A 20150-nucleotide genomic window follows, 5' to 3' on the forward strand; every position below is an offset into this window, starting at 1 on the left:
CTAAAATCTAATTTGACAACTTTTAGGACATCAAGATTGAAATAAAGACTGTCCAAGTGTTCGTACTGGAAAGTTAATTTCCCTCAAAGAAATTATTTGCTGATCTACAAACATCCCTTTGCCAATGGAAGTTGTTTTGGGCCCCATGGCACCGAGTGAGGGACCCGGAAGTTGTAATTACATGATTTGGACACTTCCTGGGGGCTTGGTAGTAACTTCCACCGGCATCATTCAGCACACCTGGAACAAAGTCCATACACATGTTGTTTGAAACAGTGAAACTGTATATGTACATGTAACATACGTTACATATGCACACATGTAAAAGAGCCGGACTCGTTCTGAGTCCCTGACTGCACCTCTCTGATGACTGTGCTGCTTTACTGTATCTCAGTGTTGCCACTAACACACACACACATACAGCTGAAGCATGTGGCCGGTAACTCTTGCAGCTTATTCTCACACCCAAGTTACTTGATGCCTTGCTAATGAGCACGGGTTGGTCCCGTACACGCCTTTTCCCGGAGTTCTCTGGGTTAGCAGTCCAGACAATGCAGAGGAATGTTGTTTTTTGGCGAACCGACATCATTGTAAAACTTAAGCCATTTGGCCATTAAATGAAATAACTTCAGCTGTGAACTGTCAGAAACAGACAGCGGTTCACTGCATTGCTCTCCTCAGTTGAACTGAGTTGGTGTTTCTTCTCCAGAGATGAACTGATCTTAACTGTAAAAGAAGCATCTTTGGAGTTCTTCACGTTATAGAGGACCATCATGATCCAACAGATCCACATTTAACCACCCGTCACTCACTGGAAATGTTCTGAGCTTTCAGGCACATATGAAATATCATGAATTATACAATGCATCAAATCTATGGAGGTCACAGAATTATAGCTCAGCACCTGAACACAGTGCAGACTCAACTAATGTATAAATTGGTGCACACTGATAAACTGTGAAAACACCCGTGTAGTTCATGAGCGCAGTAGTGTAATGAATTAATGCTTCATGTGTTTTATGCCCATTGGATCTTTATTTCAGCCAATACATTAAAGACAACAGAGTTTATGAAGACTAGCTCACTCAATAATCATGTCATTCATTCATCCATCACACACTTTATTCAGGAAACACTGATTAGGATGAAAGCTTAAGAGGCAAAATTACGTAGAAATTGTAATATATGGATCTTAAAAAGTTGATGACGGGTTTAGATTTGACATGCTCTACATCAGACATCTTCTCTCAACATCTGTGGCCTGGCTTAGCAGAGAACAGTGCTGTGTGTCACTGGGAGGCCATCTAGTGCCCAGAACAAATGCTACACATTCTCTTTGAGCTCCTCTTGGTCTGCTGGGTCGCTCACTCAGCTCTCACCAACTACATGTCCACTCAGCATGTCGACCCTGCGTTAAGATTATGTTGTCAAACGTTATTCAAGGTGTGAATGCTAATAACTCAAGAACAGGAAGTGCACAGCGTCTTCAGATAAACCAAATGTGAAGGGCCCAGTGTTAGTTAGGATCCATGAGTTGGGAAAGAACCCGACCTTCTGACACCAACGCTGGTAGAAACATGGAGAGGGAGAGCTGGACTTCTTCTCAGGAGTCTTCCTTCTCTTGATACCTGTAACACCCAAAACAAAATGATCAGCAAACGATCACACAGCAGCACCAAATGTTCAAATTAACTGCCACAGTATTGATTACCTGCAGTGTATACAGGTGAAGAAGACAGTCTGTCCTTCATCTGCAGATCTCATCTGCCTGGTGTGGTAAACCATCCCCTCTTTATTGCAACGAGAGCAGCGCCTGTCAATCTATAGGGAGCAGGTACCTCATGAATACAGAGTACAGTAGTGATGGTCACACACAGTAGGCAGCGAGCACCTGTTCTTACCACAGCGCCCTTCAGTTCGGAGCCCTCCTCGTCCTTCAGAGCCACCGACGACTGCTCCTCTGGGTTGAATACGACAGTGGAGCGGATCTCCTGGCCTGAGAACTCTGGTGATCAAAGACATGCATGTAACGCAAATCTGTGCCCTCATCAAGGAAGACTGTACGAGAACAAGTGTCATCGTTTCTAAAAGGCACTTTTCTGTTCAATCTTCTAAAACATTAGCTGAGGACACCACAAACCAAACAACATTCATCTCCACTGTGGAGGACGGAATCTAACACCTGGACAAACCAAACCATCTGCATACAAGCATGTAGGTGGGACTGTCCGAGTGGACTGTGGAGGCTTCTACGTGGCTCCCGTGCTGAAGAGCTCTCTACGGGGTAGAGATAGACAGTAACACACAGAGAGCTGGTACCTGCTACCGGGAGGCAGAAGGAGCAGCGCGGGCAGAGGACCGTGTCCTGTATCCCAGGAAGAGGCAGCACGCTCCCACACTCCGAGCAGAAGTTGGGGTCACCAGCAAAACACGACATCTCTGAAGAACAGCAGCGTTCTTTAGTTAACAGTCCGCGAGACACAATTGCAATATTGGCCACAATTGAAACTGTTAAATAAATTAAGTTGTTGACTAGTTAGTCTTTTTGTTTTAAATATATGTGGATTCATGTTTACAGTACTGCGCGTGGAGGGATTCTATTCACGGGTTGTGTCACGCTTTTTAAAGGTCCTGAAGATATTAAGGCTTACCTTCAGAATAACATTACATTATACATATACTCACATTGTTAAGAATTTAAAGCACAACATTGAAGAGAGCGCGTCACTTTAGCACGTGGCAGGAACTGGAGCAAATCTGCAACCTTTAGCTAAAGCTAACGTGATATTAACTTTAGCCACATCATCACTTATATAATGTAGATGACTTTACTCACCGCTTTCATGTATAAATGTCGTTGTTACCCACAAATAACACGCAGTTTCCCGCGAAAAGACCAAACGTTCCCGTCGATAATGTTGCGGTGAGTTTGGCTTGTGCAGTCTCACATTGCGGGTCCTTCAGCTCCTCACCGTCGCATTCTGGGACGTCATTGGGTGCTCTAGTGCCAACAGGCACGTTCCAGGTCACCTACGCCTCTGATTCAGAATCTCAATATCCATGTTGTCTAAACAGCTCAGCTACGTTAGCACATGGTACGACTCCTACATTTGATAGTAGTCGTAAGATAAGACAGGTTGTCCTCTTCCATTTATTCTCCTTACACCATGTATGGCTGTCCATATTACAAGAACCAATTTCAACCTATAGTGATCTAGAGAATTCAAATGATTCCACCTGGCAGATGGTGCAACATGATTGTTATCATGAGGTGATCAAAGCAACTAGATCTATTAATTAAACAATGTTCTAATGTGTCTGGTTAGAGAATGAACTGGAACCAACCCCCGCTCTTTGAATGTCACGTGTCAGAAGTGGAGCCCTGAGCAGTGTGGAAGCCATGGTGTAACCTCGTGAGGGTGCGCTCACGTGATTGGCTGAAAATGGAGGAGACAGATAATTCTCTGTTGACAAAGATCATTGACTGTATATAACAGGCATGTCCAAAGTCCGGCCCGCGGGCCAATCACAGCCCGAGGTCAGATTTTATATGGCCCGCACCTTCTGTCTTAAAATGCATTATTTATGGCCCGCCAGCACAGTCAAAACGGAATGAATAAATCATACAAATTCAACATGCAATTCCTCTTTTTACCTCATGGTGGCAGCACCACTCTGTAACTGTCTGGCTGTTTGAAATGGGCTCTGACCCTTGACCTGTCATGTTACGACAAGTAAAAAAAGGAAAGTCGATAATGAGGGCCGCGGCTTCCAGGAGAGGTGGAGATCGCAATATTTTTTTCACCGAAAACCGAAACAACTGTGTCTGCCTAATTAGTTATGAGACTGTTGCCTTGTTTAAGGAATATAATGTAAAGAGACACTACGAGACCAAACATGCTAATGCTACAACAAGCTATCAGAGCGACCGTGCTAGAAAAGTGAAGCAACTCCAAGATAACTTGGCCTCACAGCAGCGGTCCTTTTCACATGAAAACATCATCAAAGTAAGCTACCAAGTGGCCATGGTAATTGCTAAACATGACAAAGTTTATCAAAGACTGTTATGAAAATAGCAGAAAACATAATTGCCCCGAGAAGAAGACCGAGTTTGCTAATGTTTGCCTGGCTCGTAACACTGAAGAGCTATCATCACATACTAAGAGACAACTTGATTTGTTTCGTTGGCCTGTTTCATGTGTGTTGAACTTAAATGTGAGACAACTTTTCATTACCCTCACTAAGTCATATTTAAGATTGTCTTGAGGTGAGAATATTGATTGGTTTCTATGTAATTAGCTTTTAGATGGCTTGTTCTTTGTGTTATCTGACTTTCAAGATGTGAAAGAAAGGCAGAATAGTTGTTGAGATGTGTTCACACATGAATGCTTACATTTGGTTACATTGCTATTTGCTGTCATTGAAAATAAAATGATTAAATAACAATGTATGTATAGGCTACTTGTATTGTTTAAAATAATGTCAGCAGGGACTGTTGGCCCTTGGGCATTTTCACATTATCAAATCTGGCCCTCTTTGAAAAAAGTTTGGACACCCCTGTGGTAAAATAACTGTCAGGAAGTAAAGTGACTTTTTTTTAATCAACCTGACAAAATTACGTTCTTGTGGGAAGAAAAGAAAAGGAAACAATGTAACTTCTTTACATTCTAATAGAATGTAAAGAAGTTACATTGTATCAGAATGTAACTTCTTTACATTCTAATGTAAAGAAGCTACAGTGTATAGAATGATTCTATTGAAGTTATTCCTTTTTTAAATGTTTTAGACGAGTCACTAATCACTTTAAAATAGTGATTATAGCGGATTTAACTTACAGACATGAGATTGATCTTCTCATGTTACTCTTTATACAATGATATAAATTCATCCCCGTTTTATCTACAAGGCTACTTGTATTGTTTAAAATAATGTCAGCAGGGACTGTTGGCCCTTGGGCATTTTCACATTATCAAATCTGGCCCTCTTTGAAAAACGTTTGGACACCCCTGGTATATAAGAAATAACAAAATGCAGAGAAGTTCACACGTGATAAGCAGTTTCTAAATGCAAGTTCAAAAGTTAGTATATGAATGTAACAACATCCACTTATTTGATGAAACGTATTTAAAATAAGAGCTGTGCACAATTTATGAATCACAATTTTGTATATATGGATTTTATTTACACTTGTATATAATGATTACTATTTTTGTTTGTAAATCACAAAATACATTTGTGAATCCTTGACATCGAGGCTGATCTGACCCCATGGGTTCCAGACTAGTTTGCATTCGGGACAAAGAAGAGACTGTTGGGGTTCCTAGGATCCGTTGCATTTTTCAAGACAAATGCAACAGCTGTTATTTCTGTAAGTCCACGTCCAACAACCTACAGCTGCAATCTCATACATTCTTGTGGCCATTTTTGGTTGCTATTTTTCATGGATGTAGCTAGCTAGCCATGACGGAGGAGGATGAAATCAGGAATCCTGAAACGGAGCTAAAATTAAGGATCCACAGTTTAAAGCTTTGGAAAAAGCAAGTAATATTCCAACCTGTTCACATGAACTACAGAACCTAACTTTTCACTGCAGACCTGTGAGCCTTTGTGGTCCGTAGCCTACATAATCCAGCAGCAGTACTCTGAGCTAGCCTGGTACAGCAGTTCCTCCGACTGCTGTAGTTTCTTTTTTGAAATTCAAACCAGGAATTGAATGTGGGAAAAAAAAAAAAAAAAAAGTGTGTAAGTGCGTCATACCGTGTACTTTTGAGAGTCTGCACAGAATGGCTCGCTGCTTTCTGGAACAGTTTCATTTTACAAACACGACACCACACCATGGGAGAATTCATTTGAGAGACGGCACAGCTGTAGAAATGGTAAATGGTGAAAGTGTTGGCGGACTGTACAGCAGGCTGAACAATGTTCCACGTCCTCCCTGGTTGGAACTTTCAGGCCAGTCTCACCTCTGACCACAGCCAGCATCAGACATATTTGGACTAAATTTTTATTTTTACTTGTGATCCAAACTCCCTGTAAATTGCAAGTTATAATTAATATTATTATTGTTCACAATGGCAGGAGCCTCGGTTCAGGACTGAGGATCACACAGCTGAATGAGCGCTGTCAATCAAAGAGTAACTGCTTCAGCATGTGGGCAAATATTAAAATAGTTGATTTTATTTATATAGTATTAAAGTTATAAACACATCAGGCAGTGGTTTTACACATCACCATACAGACATGAGAATCATTCGACCCTGTGGGTAATCTCCCAAAGCTAATTACAGTACAGTGATAATCACTCTCCAGCCACTGCACAGCCTTCTTGTTGCAGCAACCAGACGTGTCGAACAATCAGTGGTTCTTTAACAAACCTAAGATGACCAAACATGGTTTGCATGTCACGTAATTACAACTCGCCCTGTATCAGGGCTTCAGGGGATCACCAGTAAAATCTCACAATCAGTCATCACTTTAGACCTCATTTGCAGCTTGGCAAACCTGTTAGAACTTCATGTTCAAGACAATGAAATAGCTTAACCATTAAAGGTCCATCCTTCATATTTACTATGTCCTTCTACAAACCTTCTGAAAGTAGAAGGGAATTCTCTTCAACCATCACACTGATGGCGTTTAAGCTCAGAAACATTATCAAAAAATAAAAAAAGAATAACAGGCCTTCTAAAACAAGCTTGAGCAGGAGGTCCACCATGAAGACCTCAGCATGCTTCTAACAAAGCAGTCCGACTGTGTGTTTCAATGAAGTCCCACCATCTGAGTCGGAGGCATGTGGAGGCCATCTCTCTGCTTTGACTTAGCGTTGTGCTCCGTCACCCATGAACTGATCTAAGAACATCAGCACCTAGAATTCAAGAAAGACTCCACCGTTGATCCTGCCATGCTCCTATACATCTGCTACATCCTGAAAACATTCTCAGGTTTTTGGTCTTCTTACTTTCTGGCAACTACAACTTCCTCTCATTATGTCCTAAGCTTCCGAAAACCCCTCGTCCTCGATGGTAAAACAACAGTTGTGGTCGAGTGTAAGCGATGCCGCTTCCTGTAAATTGAGAGCAAACTAAAACCTTGTATGTGTACACATACTTGGTCAACAAGGCTGATTCTGATGAGCAGCTCATGAAATGTGTCAAACAAAGAATGTTAAAAATACTAAGTCAGCTGATGAGTGTTCTGAAAGCGAGTGAAATAACAACAGATTTACTTTGACCAACAACACTCTCTTCCTGTACAGGCAACACAGACCATGTAAAGCGTGTGCACTGGTAGGACCGCTATAATGTCTCCTGTCTACCGTTGTCCCTCCAGAGAGTGAGAAACAAATCCTACATGGTTTGTACCACTTCAACAGATGACACCATTCCTGGTCTGCCGGTCGGTCTGAGGAGTGTGTTGGTCCTGGATCAGGGCTACTGTAATCTGGGAGGATGATGGCTCTGCTTCTTCTGCACTTCCTTCTCTCTGATGTTTGTCTAAACTTTGCTGTTTTCCTTTCAGTCTGTTGTTTGCTGCCATCTTAAAAAAGAGATTTAAATCTCATTGGTTAAAATCCTGGTGAAATAATGTCTTTAATCTTTAATGTTAACCACCAGGCTGACTTCAGCCTTAGTTTGCTCTCAAACATTGGAGAAGCTTCTCATTTTGCCTCCGATTAGTTTATAGGCTTGAACAGTAACATCATCTGAAGAGTTGGATCAATTTTATCAGCTTTCATCAACTTTGCTGAAAGTAAAAAGATGAACCGGTTCTAGAGATGACCCCTCTGCTTGGTGTATTATTTTATCATGGACACTGAAACAGATTAAATGTTTCCTGCTACCGAACTCCATTAGAGCTGCTGCAGACATCTGAATGTGACGTTCCGTCTGCATTTGGCCAGTTATTCACAGGGATAAAACACACCAAACTAAATGGGCCCAGAGAGCAAGGCACGTTGCCAAGAGCTTTTTTGAAGCAGTGTTTAAGGTGGAATCTTCTTGCCCTGAAACTTTGAACTCTTTGTGAAGTATGTGTGGCCGTTGAACCGGCTGATCCTGAATCAGCATTACGTAACAAACAGGCCCGGGTCAACTCTTGACCTCCCCGCCCATCGGTGCTGCTTTAGTTCCTTCATGATATTCTTTGGTCTGAGAGGGTGTTCCTCCGAGTAAGGCTCTCTCCCCTCTTCAACACCATTCACATTGTAGTCTGTTCCTTCTCTCAGCTCCAGCTGACGTCATACTGCGTCCAGCCCTCTGGTGGAGCCAAGAACACCTTTCGACCCCGGTACAGGAAGTTCACTACGCCCCTGTAACCTGTACGAGGAACTCCAGATTTCAAGTCGTCCATCACCCCCAGATTTCGAGCAAAGACTTTAAAACTGTCCCGGCTTGAGTACTGCACCCTGTACGGTCCAGGGCCTCTTAGGCTGCCCCCTTGTTGCAGGTCCTCAATCTTCACCAGAGGGGTGCTGTAAATCTCTTTTATAAACTTTTCATCATACTTCTCTTTTAGCAAATAAGACAAATCCTGTTTGGTAAAAGGCACAAATTCAGTGTTGAGCTTAATATAGCGAAGGTACTGGTCAAAGAATTGACCTAAACTGACGCCTTTCCGGCCAAAGGTGATAGTTCGAGAGATTTCGGGTCGGATGCAGGAGCGGTCTTTGCGTTGCTCCGGATGGCGCATCCAGTCATCCCAGAAGGCCGAGGGCCATTTGGGTTCCAGTTCATCCCACATCTCCTTCAGCAGCATCCAGCCCAGACCGGGGAAGAAGTCTGTTCTGTAGAGGAGCCCGGCTTTGGATGGATCCACCAAGGCGTCTCTGCCGTTATCGTTCCACGCAGACGCACACCACAGGGTGGGGTCATCGCGCAAGATCGGGTACAGGGCTCGGAAATACTCAAAGAAGTCCGGGGACACCTTAAATGAGGGGACACAGAAGCACAGTGGTGAGCTTCTGCTTCAGAGAACCAGTCCAACAGATCAGAGGTCAGTTCAACAGCAAAAACAATCTTCTAACTTTGGGCGGTTTGCTATCATTTAAAACATTTAATTACCACAGAACAGCCTTGAAAGAATCACTGGGTCTGATTTTCAAAGCTTTTGCCCTCTTTTCTTTTAGGATTCATCATATTGTAATGAAATCTAGGAACACAGCAACATGCACAAATACAGCAAGCACAGTAGGTCAGAGTTGAAGAAGGAAGGTGAGGTGAAAGAGGGAGCTGTGTTTCCTACTTCCTTTTAGGGACGTCAGCAAGTTCCCAGCTGTCAACTTGCTGAGTACAATGTTTTTATAACTGATAGAAATGAGGAACAAAACTTCAAAAACTAACCCAACATGACATTAACTGGAGTTCTTTTAAACTGATGGATTTGTTGAAATGACTTTTGGAGAAGTAAACGGCAGCACAGTATTTATCAGGACGGAGCACATATTGCGTTCCAAAGGGAACACTATTGTACTGTTAACACTGATGCATCAATGTGCATTTGTGTAAGTAGCACGTTACTGTTGGAGCCACTTTAGTTTGTTTTCCTGTGGTTCCTAACCTAAAGGTCACGGAATGAACCCGAGGAGAGTTTGTTTGTTTGGCTACATTCTACTCATCCTTTAGATCATTCTACTCTCTGGACTTCCAACGGTTATTCAAATGAAACCATGTGAGAAGTTAGTGGACCTGCTAACAATCCATAGACATCTGGAAACTAAGACCCAAACTAGACCCTGCTCTTGATCAGGAGTCCCACTGCTTTACATCTGCATTGTTTTTAGAAGCCGCATATCTTTTTAATGTAAAATCTTAATCTGAAAAGTCATTGGTGACTACAGCTGTCAAATAAGTAAAGTGAGAGGAGGAATAAAAAGTGAAATATTTCCCTCTGAATTATTGTGGGATGGATTTACAAAGTAGGTTCAAATGGGAATAATTAAGTGAAGTAGGCTACAAGTAGCTCAACATTGTTGTACTTGATTTTAAATGAAACGCTAAACTCAGAGGAGGAAACACTTGTTAAAAGAGATTAGTGCTTTTAGTCATGCACCCTGTCACTGCAACATTCATCCTCATCTCTCCAAGTATCGCTCACTGTTTCTGCTGTGATCCAGAACACACACAGCCTCCATACTTCTATATGCGTGGAGGATGTGACTGGAATCCTGTCTGGGCTTTGTGACACACTAAAATGGGTACTGGTGAGAATGCAGAGTGATCACAAAGTCAAGCTGCTGTGGCCCATATTGAGCAGACCGTCCTCAGTGAATACTTGAGACCATCGTGGAACCAGCGGGACCAGCGTCATCATTAACCCACATTTGAATGAAAGCCATGTAATTACATGTAATTACACTTTCACCATGGCCATCAAAGCTCTTCAAACCTGCCAAGAGCAGAATTACAAACTCATGGTGTGTCTACAGCACTGTGTAACCCTCAGACTCCTACTTCACCGTTTCTCCTGCAGAGCCCAGCGTCACCAGACAGGCCGGGACTCTCTGCACGTTAGGAGCACAGTGAAAGCATGTGAAAGTAGCGATACTTCCATTTGATGGAATGGTGCAGTCATAAGCATGGGGTCTATTACTCAGTGTAAACATCATACAGCTGCAGTGATATTATCACATATTATATTGTGTGTGTGTATGGATACAAATGTTTTTACCAACTTTAAACTGGTTTCATAGAGGTCCGGTAAACTGGTCTGAGGTGTCTAAAATAAAGAAATAGTTCAACTTTTTGGGAAATACTCGTATGTGCTTTCTTTCTGATAGTTGGGTGAGAAAATGAAGCTGATGTGTGTTATGTAGAGAGCTGGATATGGTTAGTCTAGCTCAGCATAAAGACTGTAAGCAGGGGACACAACTAGCCTGGCTTTGTCCAAAGTAGAGCTGAACCTCAATATCCGTTCGCTGGGTTTCTGTCCATCCTGATAGAGGATCCTCCTCTGGTGCTCTCTCTGAGGTGTATTTCTTTTTTTCTCTCTGTTAAAGGGTTTTTGGATAGTGTTTCCTGTTCCAATGTGAGGGTCCCGGGATAGAGGATGTCGTATGTGTACAGATTGTAAAGACATGTTCATCAGGAAGCTTAAGCGGTGTTGGTGGGTGCATTATTTTACTTTGCACAGAGCCAACCTAGCTGTTAACCCCTGCTCGCAGTCTTTATGCTAAGCTAGGCTTACCATGTCCTGACTCTAGCTCAGCACTGAACACACAGACATGAGACTCACTGAAATAAAAGTGAAGAACTAGAACGATTCTGATTTCCTCTACAGTTAGCCACAGTACAGCCAGGCATTCCATTGTTCAGAAGACACAATAGTTCCATGAATCAAAGAGCCTTAGATACACAACACACTGATGAGCGATCTGTTGTGGGCCGTTAAATCAGGGTTGTCATGCTTTAATTGGCTCGTCTACACGGAGCCGATCAATATCACCACCAGGGAGACACTCTCCATCTATTTCAGCCAACATGAATGGGAGGAGAGGTATGGGGGTCAGTTTGCAACACCACCTCCAACATCGTCAGCAGCTCTCTCTGCCCAAGACTCTGACATAAAACGCCTGATATCCAGGATGTGATAAGGTCAGTGATACTCTCCTGTAGCCATGCCCCATCTACTTCTGAACCCATGAGCCCCCATCTACACCCTCTGTGGGTACAACTGCAGCTTTAGCATCTACAGCCAATTTATATTGTGGAACCTTAAGACAAGATAAAGATGTTCCATAGCTGTCTAATCACTCTCAGTAATTTGGATTATTTCCTTCTAGCTACGAGCAGCTTCTCCGTTTTTCTTGCCGCATTGCATTGTGGGACAGTTGTGTCCGTCAACACTACATTCGTAAATCAATGTAGTATTAATACAGACATTTCTGATTACATTCAGTACTGTAACTAAAGCAGGATGAAAATGATCCCGATGGCAACACAGAGTTGCAGCTCTGTGAACTAGCCAAACCATCAACCAGGCATAGGGAAGGTTCTGTTTCACTATTCTTTAAATGATGCTGCGAGACATAAAGACACTTGTTTTGGGTGACTTTATATTTCGAGATTGAGTGCACGCCATCAAGTAATATTAAGTTACGGTTGATAAAAGTGTTAACTTTCCTGTCAGTGTTTTGCAGCCGACCATCCTTCTGGCAGAAGACCGAGCAGCTTCATCACGCCTCCCTAAAGAGATTAGCCTGGGCAATTGGACTGTACCATTCTACAACAGCATGAGGGGTGTTGCCAGGAGCCTTTACATATGCACCACAGCGGAGGAATGTCTTCACACCCCTGCAATTAACTATGGACTGGCCAGCATAGGATATATCATGCAGTTAGGAGATGGAGAATTTAGTGTCCCTTGTTCAGAAGAGCACTCACTATGTTGTTTAAACTAAGTTCTTAGATTTAGTGCAATTATGTTAAGGTTATACAGTTATTCTGATTTGTCACTTTTGCTTGATTTTGTTACCCATCCTAATTATGTACATACTTTGGGTGAATAAAATCCATATTCTTTCCACTTTACCTGCTCTCCCAGCTTTATGCGTACCCTGGTCCCTCACAAGCCCAAACCTTTTTTGTCTGTCTTTTGATGTGCACCAAGACTTCTAAGTGCTTGTTGTTGCTTCTTAGCATCTGCCTCTTTCTTTAAACTTTCTCTTCCTTCCTTTGTTGTGCTACACTTAAGGATGGTTGGCAATGAAACTCCACTGTCAACATGTCGTAGCATGGCATGGTTTACCGATGCCTACATCACCCACTGGACACGCTCTACGGACCTCTCCTGTGAGTCTTTACCGTCAAACTATCCAATAAAAGCAAAATTATTATAATATTTTTTTTTTTAAATCAAGCTATCAAGAATGACATTGGCGAGTGTAATGTGTGGTAAGGTCTGAGAGCACTCACCTCCAGGTCATCCTCCACTATGACCACAGTAGACTGGGAGAACGTGTTGAACACCTGGTTGAGTGCCCAGTGGTAATGTCGGGCAATTTTGTAGTAGCCCTGGAACTTCCTGTGCTCTGGTCGAACTCTGATGTCCGACAGCTCCGGTTGGCTAATGTGAGTCACTTGATCTCCATATGAGCCAATCACTCGAGCTGTCTCGGCATGGCCGCAGTCCTGGCTGACAATGATTGGATATAGTGCTGGAGAAGGGCGGTACTGTATCAGTCTGTCGAGGCTCCGTTTTACCGTCACTCTGTCACAAGCAATGACTAGAACGGGAATGACCACTTCTGGGCTGGCAACGGAAGTCGCCAATTTATTGCTCTCAGCAATGTCTTCTTTTATGTCAATGGCCTGATGCTGGTCTAATTTAGAGTCTGAAGCTACTGTATGAACAGGCTTCTGTGTATTTTTTTCTTGAGTTTGGTCCCTATCATCCACACTATCTTTTGGAGGGAGTGGAGGCTTTAGTGGCTGGTGGACAACCTCTTGTTTGACTTCTTTTGCATCCTCCGTTTCTCTTTTCCCAACGTCTTTCTGCCGAGCCCACACAGCCCGGTGACTTTCAATCTGCTTCAGTAGCTCTTTCTGGGTCTCTAGCTGAATTTCGACCTCCTCTGCCAGCCGGATCACCTCCGCGGCCAGGTTGACCCGGCCTCCTTTCCCTCTTCCCACGGCCCACTCTTCCTTTCCTCCTGGTTCGGCTCCAACACCTTCTCCGAGGCGGCCAATGGGAGGACGACCCCAAAGATAAAGTAGAAGCAAAGCATTCCAGGCAACAAACAGGAAAGCACCGCATAGGATAAGAGAACCTTTCTTGCGAACCATGGCCCAATGACACAAAAAAAGGGATGGGGATGTGGAAAAGGCTGCAGGTAGGGAACAAGTGATGGAACCAGAGTCGACTCCTACAGACTGAGGTGGCGATCTCAGATGGGCCAGAAGTTGATATACGATCACATTGTAATTTTTTCAAATTTGAGCGTTTGATTTGTTTTTTGGTCGGAAGGCTGCCAGGAGGAGAATTGTCCAATTTATTAGAAATTCACATGATCCTACTGTGGAATGCATGCATTCCATTAAAACCCCTTTTGGAAAAGGGAAATGGGCTGAGATAGGACACGCAGAGTCAGGCAAGGGGAGGTTGCAGAAGTGCAGATGAAAGTAAAAAAGGGGGAAGTGGGGTCACTTTGGGTTGAGGGAATGTGACTTCTTGGATATTACCCTTCAGCCATCATCCTGAAAACAGAACAGCAGAACAGATGATCAGCAGAATGAATGCAGCCCATTTGATTATTAAGCAAAAAGAAAAGCAGTTTTCAGACATGCACTGTACAATTGTGTAAAATTCTGTGCACGTGAATGAAATCAGTCACACTGTCAGCAAAGGCGCCCACAGTATCATTACGTTCTTATGTATTGTGTAGGATGTGCAAACCAATCAAAAGAGACCAGAAAGTAGAGCGATATTGTTCCTAGCCCCCAGAGGCTAAATAGATCGGTTCAGAGATACCACAATACAAACCTAAACGTGTTCAGCTGTCCATAGCACCAATTATCAAAACAGTCCTGTATCAAAAGTTGGCATTGCATGCGTTGTCAGTTTACTTTTCTTTTTGATCAGATAGTCTTAGATCAAAAGTTAGACAATCTTTGACTATTTGTTATTCACAGGCATCATATCTGAACTAGTGCCAGTACATTTCAACCAATACTCTCACATATGACAGTGTAATAGCATGTTGCAATAATGTCATACATTATACAAAAAACCCTTCAATGTGTGGATGTTTAAGATCAAATGGGCATTGCAGCTCTTCCTGTTTATGGTGCTGTCAGGTTTGAACAGAATCAAGTTAGAATGTTTCTATGGCTGAGAGCACATCTACTTTATCAGACGGACAGACCCAGCAGTATTCCATTCCTCTTCAGAAGGGATACACGTGGTATTTTTGGAAGCTCAGTATGCTGACTAGGCACTTTATCTGACATGCTCAGTAGGGCAAACAGGATGTCCTGCTCATCTCATATGATGCTCAGTCTTTCACTGAACAATGTGTGAACAAAGACGTCCAACGTCCCAGAGAGCTTGGTGCTGATCATGAGGATTCTTGTAAAAAGGGAATACCATTTGCATTTTTTCCCCTTAGAAAATGACAAGAGTTCAGATTGTGTTAGTGATCATGATGATTCACTGTTCTCCACTGAAGGCAAGCATGGGAGCTTACTGCGATTCTTTCCTGCCTACCAAGGACAAGGATGAAAATGGTGACTCAAGGCATGAGCGTAGTTCAAGTCACAAAGAAATGCTTTTAAATGCTGTTAACAAACATCTAAAAACAATAATTAAGCAGTACGCAGAATCCAGATGACCAAATAGGGTATTTACAGACATGGTTGTAAAAGACTTCGTAAACTATATTTCCGTACTGAAGCCTTGAAGAGCCCAGGTTTGTAGTTATACAGGTTAGTACCCAGCCTTCTTTTCGGGGTAGACTCAAACAGCATTTGGACCACTGGGGCACAAAAACTCTCAGATATCTAAATATAATATAACCAATAAACCAAAGGTCAAGTTAAATAAGTAAATCGAGTGCTGAAACAATTAGTACTTTTGGGTCATATGGGTGATTAATGACTATGTTTGTGGGTGATAAATTGTTAAAGTAATTTGTTAAGCAAATATGCCAAACAGTCTTTGGTTGCACCTTGTCCAGCTGTTTAACACCACTGTAACTGAATAGCCTATCTTTGGGTTATGGACTGATCAGACATCTGAAGAAATCACTTTGTGCTGTGGGAAACAAACTCTGGTGTGCTCCTGTACCAAGACTGAAAGAGAGTATTCCAATGTAAAATGGAAAGATACTTTTGGATCGAGACATGAGAGTTTTTCCCATTAATTACCTGTACGGTTTTAATGTTACTACGCCACTGATCGTATTAATCGTTGCTGCAAAATCTCACCTCCACGACTTGCCATACTAGTCGGTTTATTTTATACAGAAGTTATCCCGCTTCAACGGTTGCAATGGTAACGGTACACTCGGACCATCCTGCTACATTGATTTGAATGGGAATGTACGTTCTACTGTTATTCTATTTCTATGCTACCAACATTCTATTCTATGCTTTACACTAATTCTGGCTTCATTATAAGTCCCCCAGTGAGCATCCTCTGCACACACTCATGGTGACTAGTGTAGTTGCTGACTAGGCTGGTCGTTGCAGAGATACTAGGACTGCACTATACTCAACGCTCAATCATTGAATTAGGGGAAGAGGCAGAAATGTATACCTCAAAATCGAAGCTACCTGGAAATGTGATAACACAAGCAAGTGAGAAAACTTGTTTTGTAATTTAGCTGTTCTGACCTTTAAATTAGCGCTCTATTTAGTGTCTGACTATACCTGAGGTTTTCAGTTCACAGTCCAACTTCCCATGAACAAACAGGCCGCAGTACAAACACAGAGCACTCCAGTCCAACTACAACAAGAGTGTCAACAGTGTATGTGACAGTAAAGGGTTACTGTTTTGCTATACACGGAGTGAGTGAGGAGTGAGTGATGAAGAAGACTGACTGCTCCACAGGAGCTCCTCAGCATTAGAAAGCCTAAACCAATTAGTGCTGATAAATATAGGCGTGCAATAATCTTGTAAGCTGGATGTTTGACTACAAGGAACAAACACTTTGATCAGTAATGAATCTTTGGCTGTGCTTTAATGCTCTGCAAGCTATTAGCATACCAGACCAGTTTATCTCCATATTACCATCACCATGAGAAGAACTGAACGGTCATGAGACCCAGGTCTATTGCAATGCTTTTCTATTAGACAGCATTAGACTTAGTTTGGTGTAACTATGAGTAGGGATGCACTGATCCCACTTTTTCAGTCCCGATACCCATACCTGGGCTTGTTTAATACCGACACCAGAGTTAAATTACTAAACTGTATGCCTCAGTGTGATGACGTCACTGGGGTCATTCTTTTATGTGTAAGGCAACACCAGGCTGGTATAAATAAATATGTAGAGAAACATTTATTGAGTTGTTATTTATAATTAAAATAATGCCTGCACACCAGCAACTTCATAATGTTTTTTTTAATTAACAGGAATTACAATTGAAGAGCAAACCTTTTTAGTGCAGCAACAAAGTGGTCTAATAAGTGGAATAATAAATAAATAGACTTGAACTGAATAAATCAGCCCGTTTGTCACTGATCCAGCGGTTTGAGTCAGTATCGGCTAGATATCGCTTTCATGCATCCCTACTAATGACAGAATATTTCACTACTGTGTTATGAAATAGTTGATCGACTCAACAGACTCAAGGGATCATGTTGACAAAGAAAGTAGCAGCATGAACACTTTGAATCTGTTTTACCTTAAAACACACGGAAAACAAAGCTGTACATCAGACAAAGTCAACACTGAGAAAAGTACTAATATGAGGGGAAGGAAAAGAGTCAGGGGAGAGAAGCAGCATAACAAGGTCAGATGTCTAAAGGGATTAGGAGCCAAACAAGAAGTGAAGTCCACACTAACCACTAGAAAGTGGAAAAGTAACCAGACGTTACCTGAACTCGGAGCAGCCTACAGATCTGTCATGCCTCCATTTCTACTGCAGTAAGTACAGCTCTACAGACTGTCAACAGGGAGGGAACTGTTGCTCTTCTCACAAAGTGTACCAGCTGAAACTCTATTCTTCTTTAACCCCCTCCTCCTTCCGTCACACAACGTGGAACTGACTGGTAGGACCACACAGTGGAGCCTGCCGCAGACTGATGCTCCAGACAGTGTACCATCCGGCTAACTGTTCGCATGACTTCACTGTGGAAAGGCAATGAGCACCGGCAAGCGAGGCCTCTTAGATGGCTAACACTAAACAACTGGTGCAAGGGTCCACATTGCAAAGAGCAGTCAGCAGCGGTGTATGTCGAGGTGAAACCCAGCTGTTACGCTTCACGTTCTTATCTGAAGCCAATAAGCTAGCTGACACCAGACTCTAGTCAAACACAGAGCACAGGTTGTTAGTGCAGAAGGGGCTCAGCCGGTGTCTCGTCGTGTCGGCTGTAGTTTTTCAGCATCGGGGCACGAAGAGTGTCTTAAGTGCAAGCTAACCTGACATGCTGTTAGTTAGCTAGCTAGCTGGCTAACGCCGAGTAACAACAGTAAAGGTTGTTTTTTCATTCATGAGCCACTCTGACCGAAGCCGTTGACGCAGCAGTTGAAACAAGTGTCACTCACCTCTGACATTCCGTTCTGAAAGAGTTGGTTCGACTTGCACCGTGTAAGGGAAACGGCTCATGTCAAGCTGCAGCGCTAACCGGCTAGCTGGCTAACACTTGGAGCCACCCTTGTATTTTCTTCGTTGTCACATTCACAGCACATCTTAGTTTTGCTACACAGCGGCTCCAGTGTTGCCTGCACCTCCACCTCTGGTTCCCATTATTCCCCGGCTCTGCTCTTTTAACCAACACTACCAATATGAGCTGCTAATGTTAGCAGGCTACAGCGTCTGCTCTGCACACACATTACACTGCCCCCGGCTCGTGTATCCACAGTGACATGTTGCAGCGAGACGTCATTTTCTCTGCCCTGGTTCAGCTTCTCATACTCCAGCTGGGTCTATCACATGCGGCCTCTTCTCATGTATGATGACGGAATTTTTTCATTTGACTACACTTCCGGATTATTGAATGTTTAGGATCGAGTTGACACAAGCCAGGTCCTAACCGAACAACTTAACTTTTCTACTTGTAAACCTGCTAACAAAAGTCTGCCAGAGAATACAAATAATAATACAATCATTTTTAATTTCTCTTATCTGCAATCTCTGTAACAAGAAGAAGAGTAGAGGTCGAGGTATCCTGACTTAATTCCCTAATATGGGTCAAGCTCTAAAAACACTGGATCCTACACTTAACATAAAGCAAGCTAAATAGCACATTTCATTTGTGAGTTAAATCAATTTTATTCTAATAATAACTAGAAAAGTTAATTTCTGATTAAATTGATGTGTGACTGCTGTATGTTAAAAAGCTGACGCTGTATTTATTGTCTTTACAAGTTGATTTATATCAATAATGGATGAAAGATGTGAAATATTTCAAGGTTTGTTGAAAAGCTGATGCTGAACTGTTTTGCTGGATTTAAAAGTTGTATAAAACACCTCATGTATGAAAGTACAATGAATCCGTAGATAAGAGCTGAAAATCCATGAAAAAGCAGCTGAAGCAGTATGAAGAGTTGAAAAAGTGGGAGAGGGATGAAGGATGTAAAATAATGGAAGAAAAGAGAGTAAGCAATGAAAGAAGTTCAATTGGGGTTTCAGAGCAATTTAACTTCTTTTAAAAAGGCAAATAACCGTCTTTGTTGGAATAAGGATAAAACACCAGCTGGGGTCCAAACCCTGACAAATTGAACTTTATGCACCTTTATTTTGAAAATCTAGATCCAATCCTAGTTTCCTATTGACATACAGTGAGAGTTTGGGTTTTTTTTCTGTTGGGATACAGTCACTCTATTGGGCTTTTATTTTGAAGGATAGAAAAAGGCTCTTTCGCCTGCTGACTTCTTTTTAAACTCTGAGGACAGACAGGAGCCCTGTATACTATGGAAGCCCATTTCCGCCACTGTAATGAAAAATAAAGATCCTGTAAGTCATTATAATGAGATACAATCTCAACATTTCGACTTAGCATCTCATAATACTGACATACTATCTCAACATTTTGACTTACTTTTATGACTTAGCATCTCATAATATTGAGAAAAGTTTTATAGGCATATGTGTTGTTTCCTCACATGCGCCAAAGCAACAGAAGCAAGTGGATGACACAAAGCTTAGCAGATCAAAATGGATACCATAGTTGAAGACTACTTTAGACGTGGATTCACAAATCGTGAAATTTCGTGAAAGTCGTTTTAGAGGAATCACATGATATCAAACTAAGCCTCCGGACGCTAGAGAGAAAGCTAAAATAAGACAGATGATGCTGAGGTAGCATCCTTCATTCACCAACAGCTACAAACGTCTGGCAAACAGCACGGCGACAGATGGATGCACCAGAAATGTTGGATGGCCGGGATTACCGACAGAGAAGCTGTGCGTCAATTGATGCGACTGATGGACAGGAATGGGGTAGATCTGTGGCCCGCAACCGTTTAAGACACTGTATGTATGTCAGCCGTGGGC

The 20150-nt window shown here is 42.5% G+C and overlaps 2 protein-coding genes across 4 annotated transcripts; both read right to left on the reverse strand.

Annotated features, from left to right (window-relative positions):
- Positions 1–1013: 1013 nt before the first annotated feature.
- Positions 1014–2996, reverse strand: polr1h (RNA polymerase I subunit H). Of its 2 annotated transcripts, none has more exons than XM_076106233.1 (5): positions 2837–2996; positions 2320–2439; positions 1902–2005; positions 1712–1821; positions 1014–1628 (listed from the first exon to the last, which is right to left on the reverse strand). In XM_076106233.1, exons 2-5 carry the CDS (start codon positions 2435–2437, stop codon positions 1604–1606), a joined length of 357 nt encoding a protein of 118 aa, XP_075962348.1. In that variant the 5' UTR covers positions 2438–2439; positions 2837–2996; the 3' UTR covers positions 1014–1603. The 2 variants fall into 2 exon arrangements, with proteins under 2 accessions (XP_075962348.1, XP_075962349.1); XM_076106234.1 differs by lacking the exon at positions 2837–2996 and adding an exon at positions 2686–2830.
- Positions 2997–6649: 3653 nt separating this feature from the next.
- Positions 6650–18616, reverse strand: mgat1b (alpha-1,3-mannosyl-glycoprotein 2-beta-N-acetylglucosaminyltransferase b). 2 transcript variants are annotated; one of them, XM_076105780.1, is made up of 3 exons: positions 18200–18616; positions 12906–14186; positions 6650–8919 (listed from the first exon to the last, which is right to left on the reverse strand). In XM_076105780.1, exons 2-3 carry the CDS (start codon positions 13773–13775, stop codon positions 8218–8220), a joined length of 1572 nt encoding a protein of 523 aa, XP_075961895.1. In that variant the 5' UTR covers positions 13776–14186; positions 18200–18616; the 3' UTR covers positions 6650–8217. The 2 variants fall into 2 exon arrangements, with proteins under 2 accessions (XP_075961895.1, XP_075961896.1); XM_076105781.1 differs by lacking the exon at positions 18200–18616 and adding an exon at positions 17530–18137.
- Between the last annotated feature and the right edge of the window lie 1534 nt (positions 18617–20150).

This window comes from Anarhichas minor, unplaced genomic scaffold, assembly GCF_050575085.1.
Source record: "Anarhichas minor isolate MPS153535 unplaced genomic scaffold, ASM5057508v1 ptg000033l, whole genome shotgun sequence".
NCBI lineage: Eukaryota > Metazoa > Chordata > Actinopteri > Perciformes > Anarhichadidae > Anarhichas > Anarhichas minor.

What these genes read in the sequence shown, in the direction of transcription:
- mgat1b (XM_076105780.1), bottom strand. Translation starts at nt 13,775, where the DNA reads ATGGTTCGCAAGAAAGGTTCTCTTATCCTATGCGGTGCTTTCCTGTTT. An exon ending in TAGTGGAGGATGACCTGGAG is followed by an intron (nt 8,920 to 12,905) that starts GTGAGTGCTCTC and finishes CCCTCATTTAAG; the next exon opens with GTGTCCCCGGACTTCTTTGA.
- polr1h (XM_076106233.1), bottom strand. Translation starts at nt 2,437, where the DNA reads ATGTCGTGTTTTGCTGGTGACCCCAACTTCTGCTCGGAGTGTGGGAGC. An exon ending in CTTCTGCCTCCCGGTAGCAG is followed by an intron (nt 2,006 to 2,319) that starts GTACCAGCTCTC and finishes TTTGATCACCAG; the next exon opens with AGTTCTCAGGCCAGGAGATC. An exon ending in TTCACCTGTATACACTGCAG is followed by an intron (nt 1,629 to 1,711) that starts GTAATCAATACT and finishes TGGGTGTTACAG; the next exon opens with GTATCAAGAGAAGGAAGACT.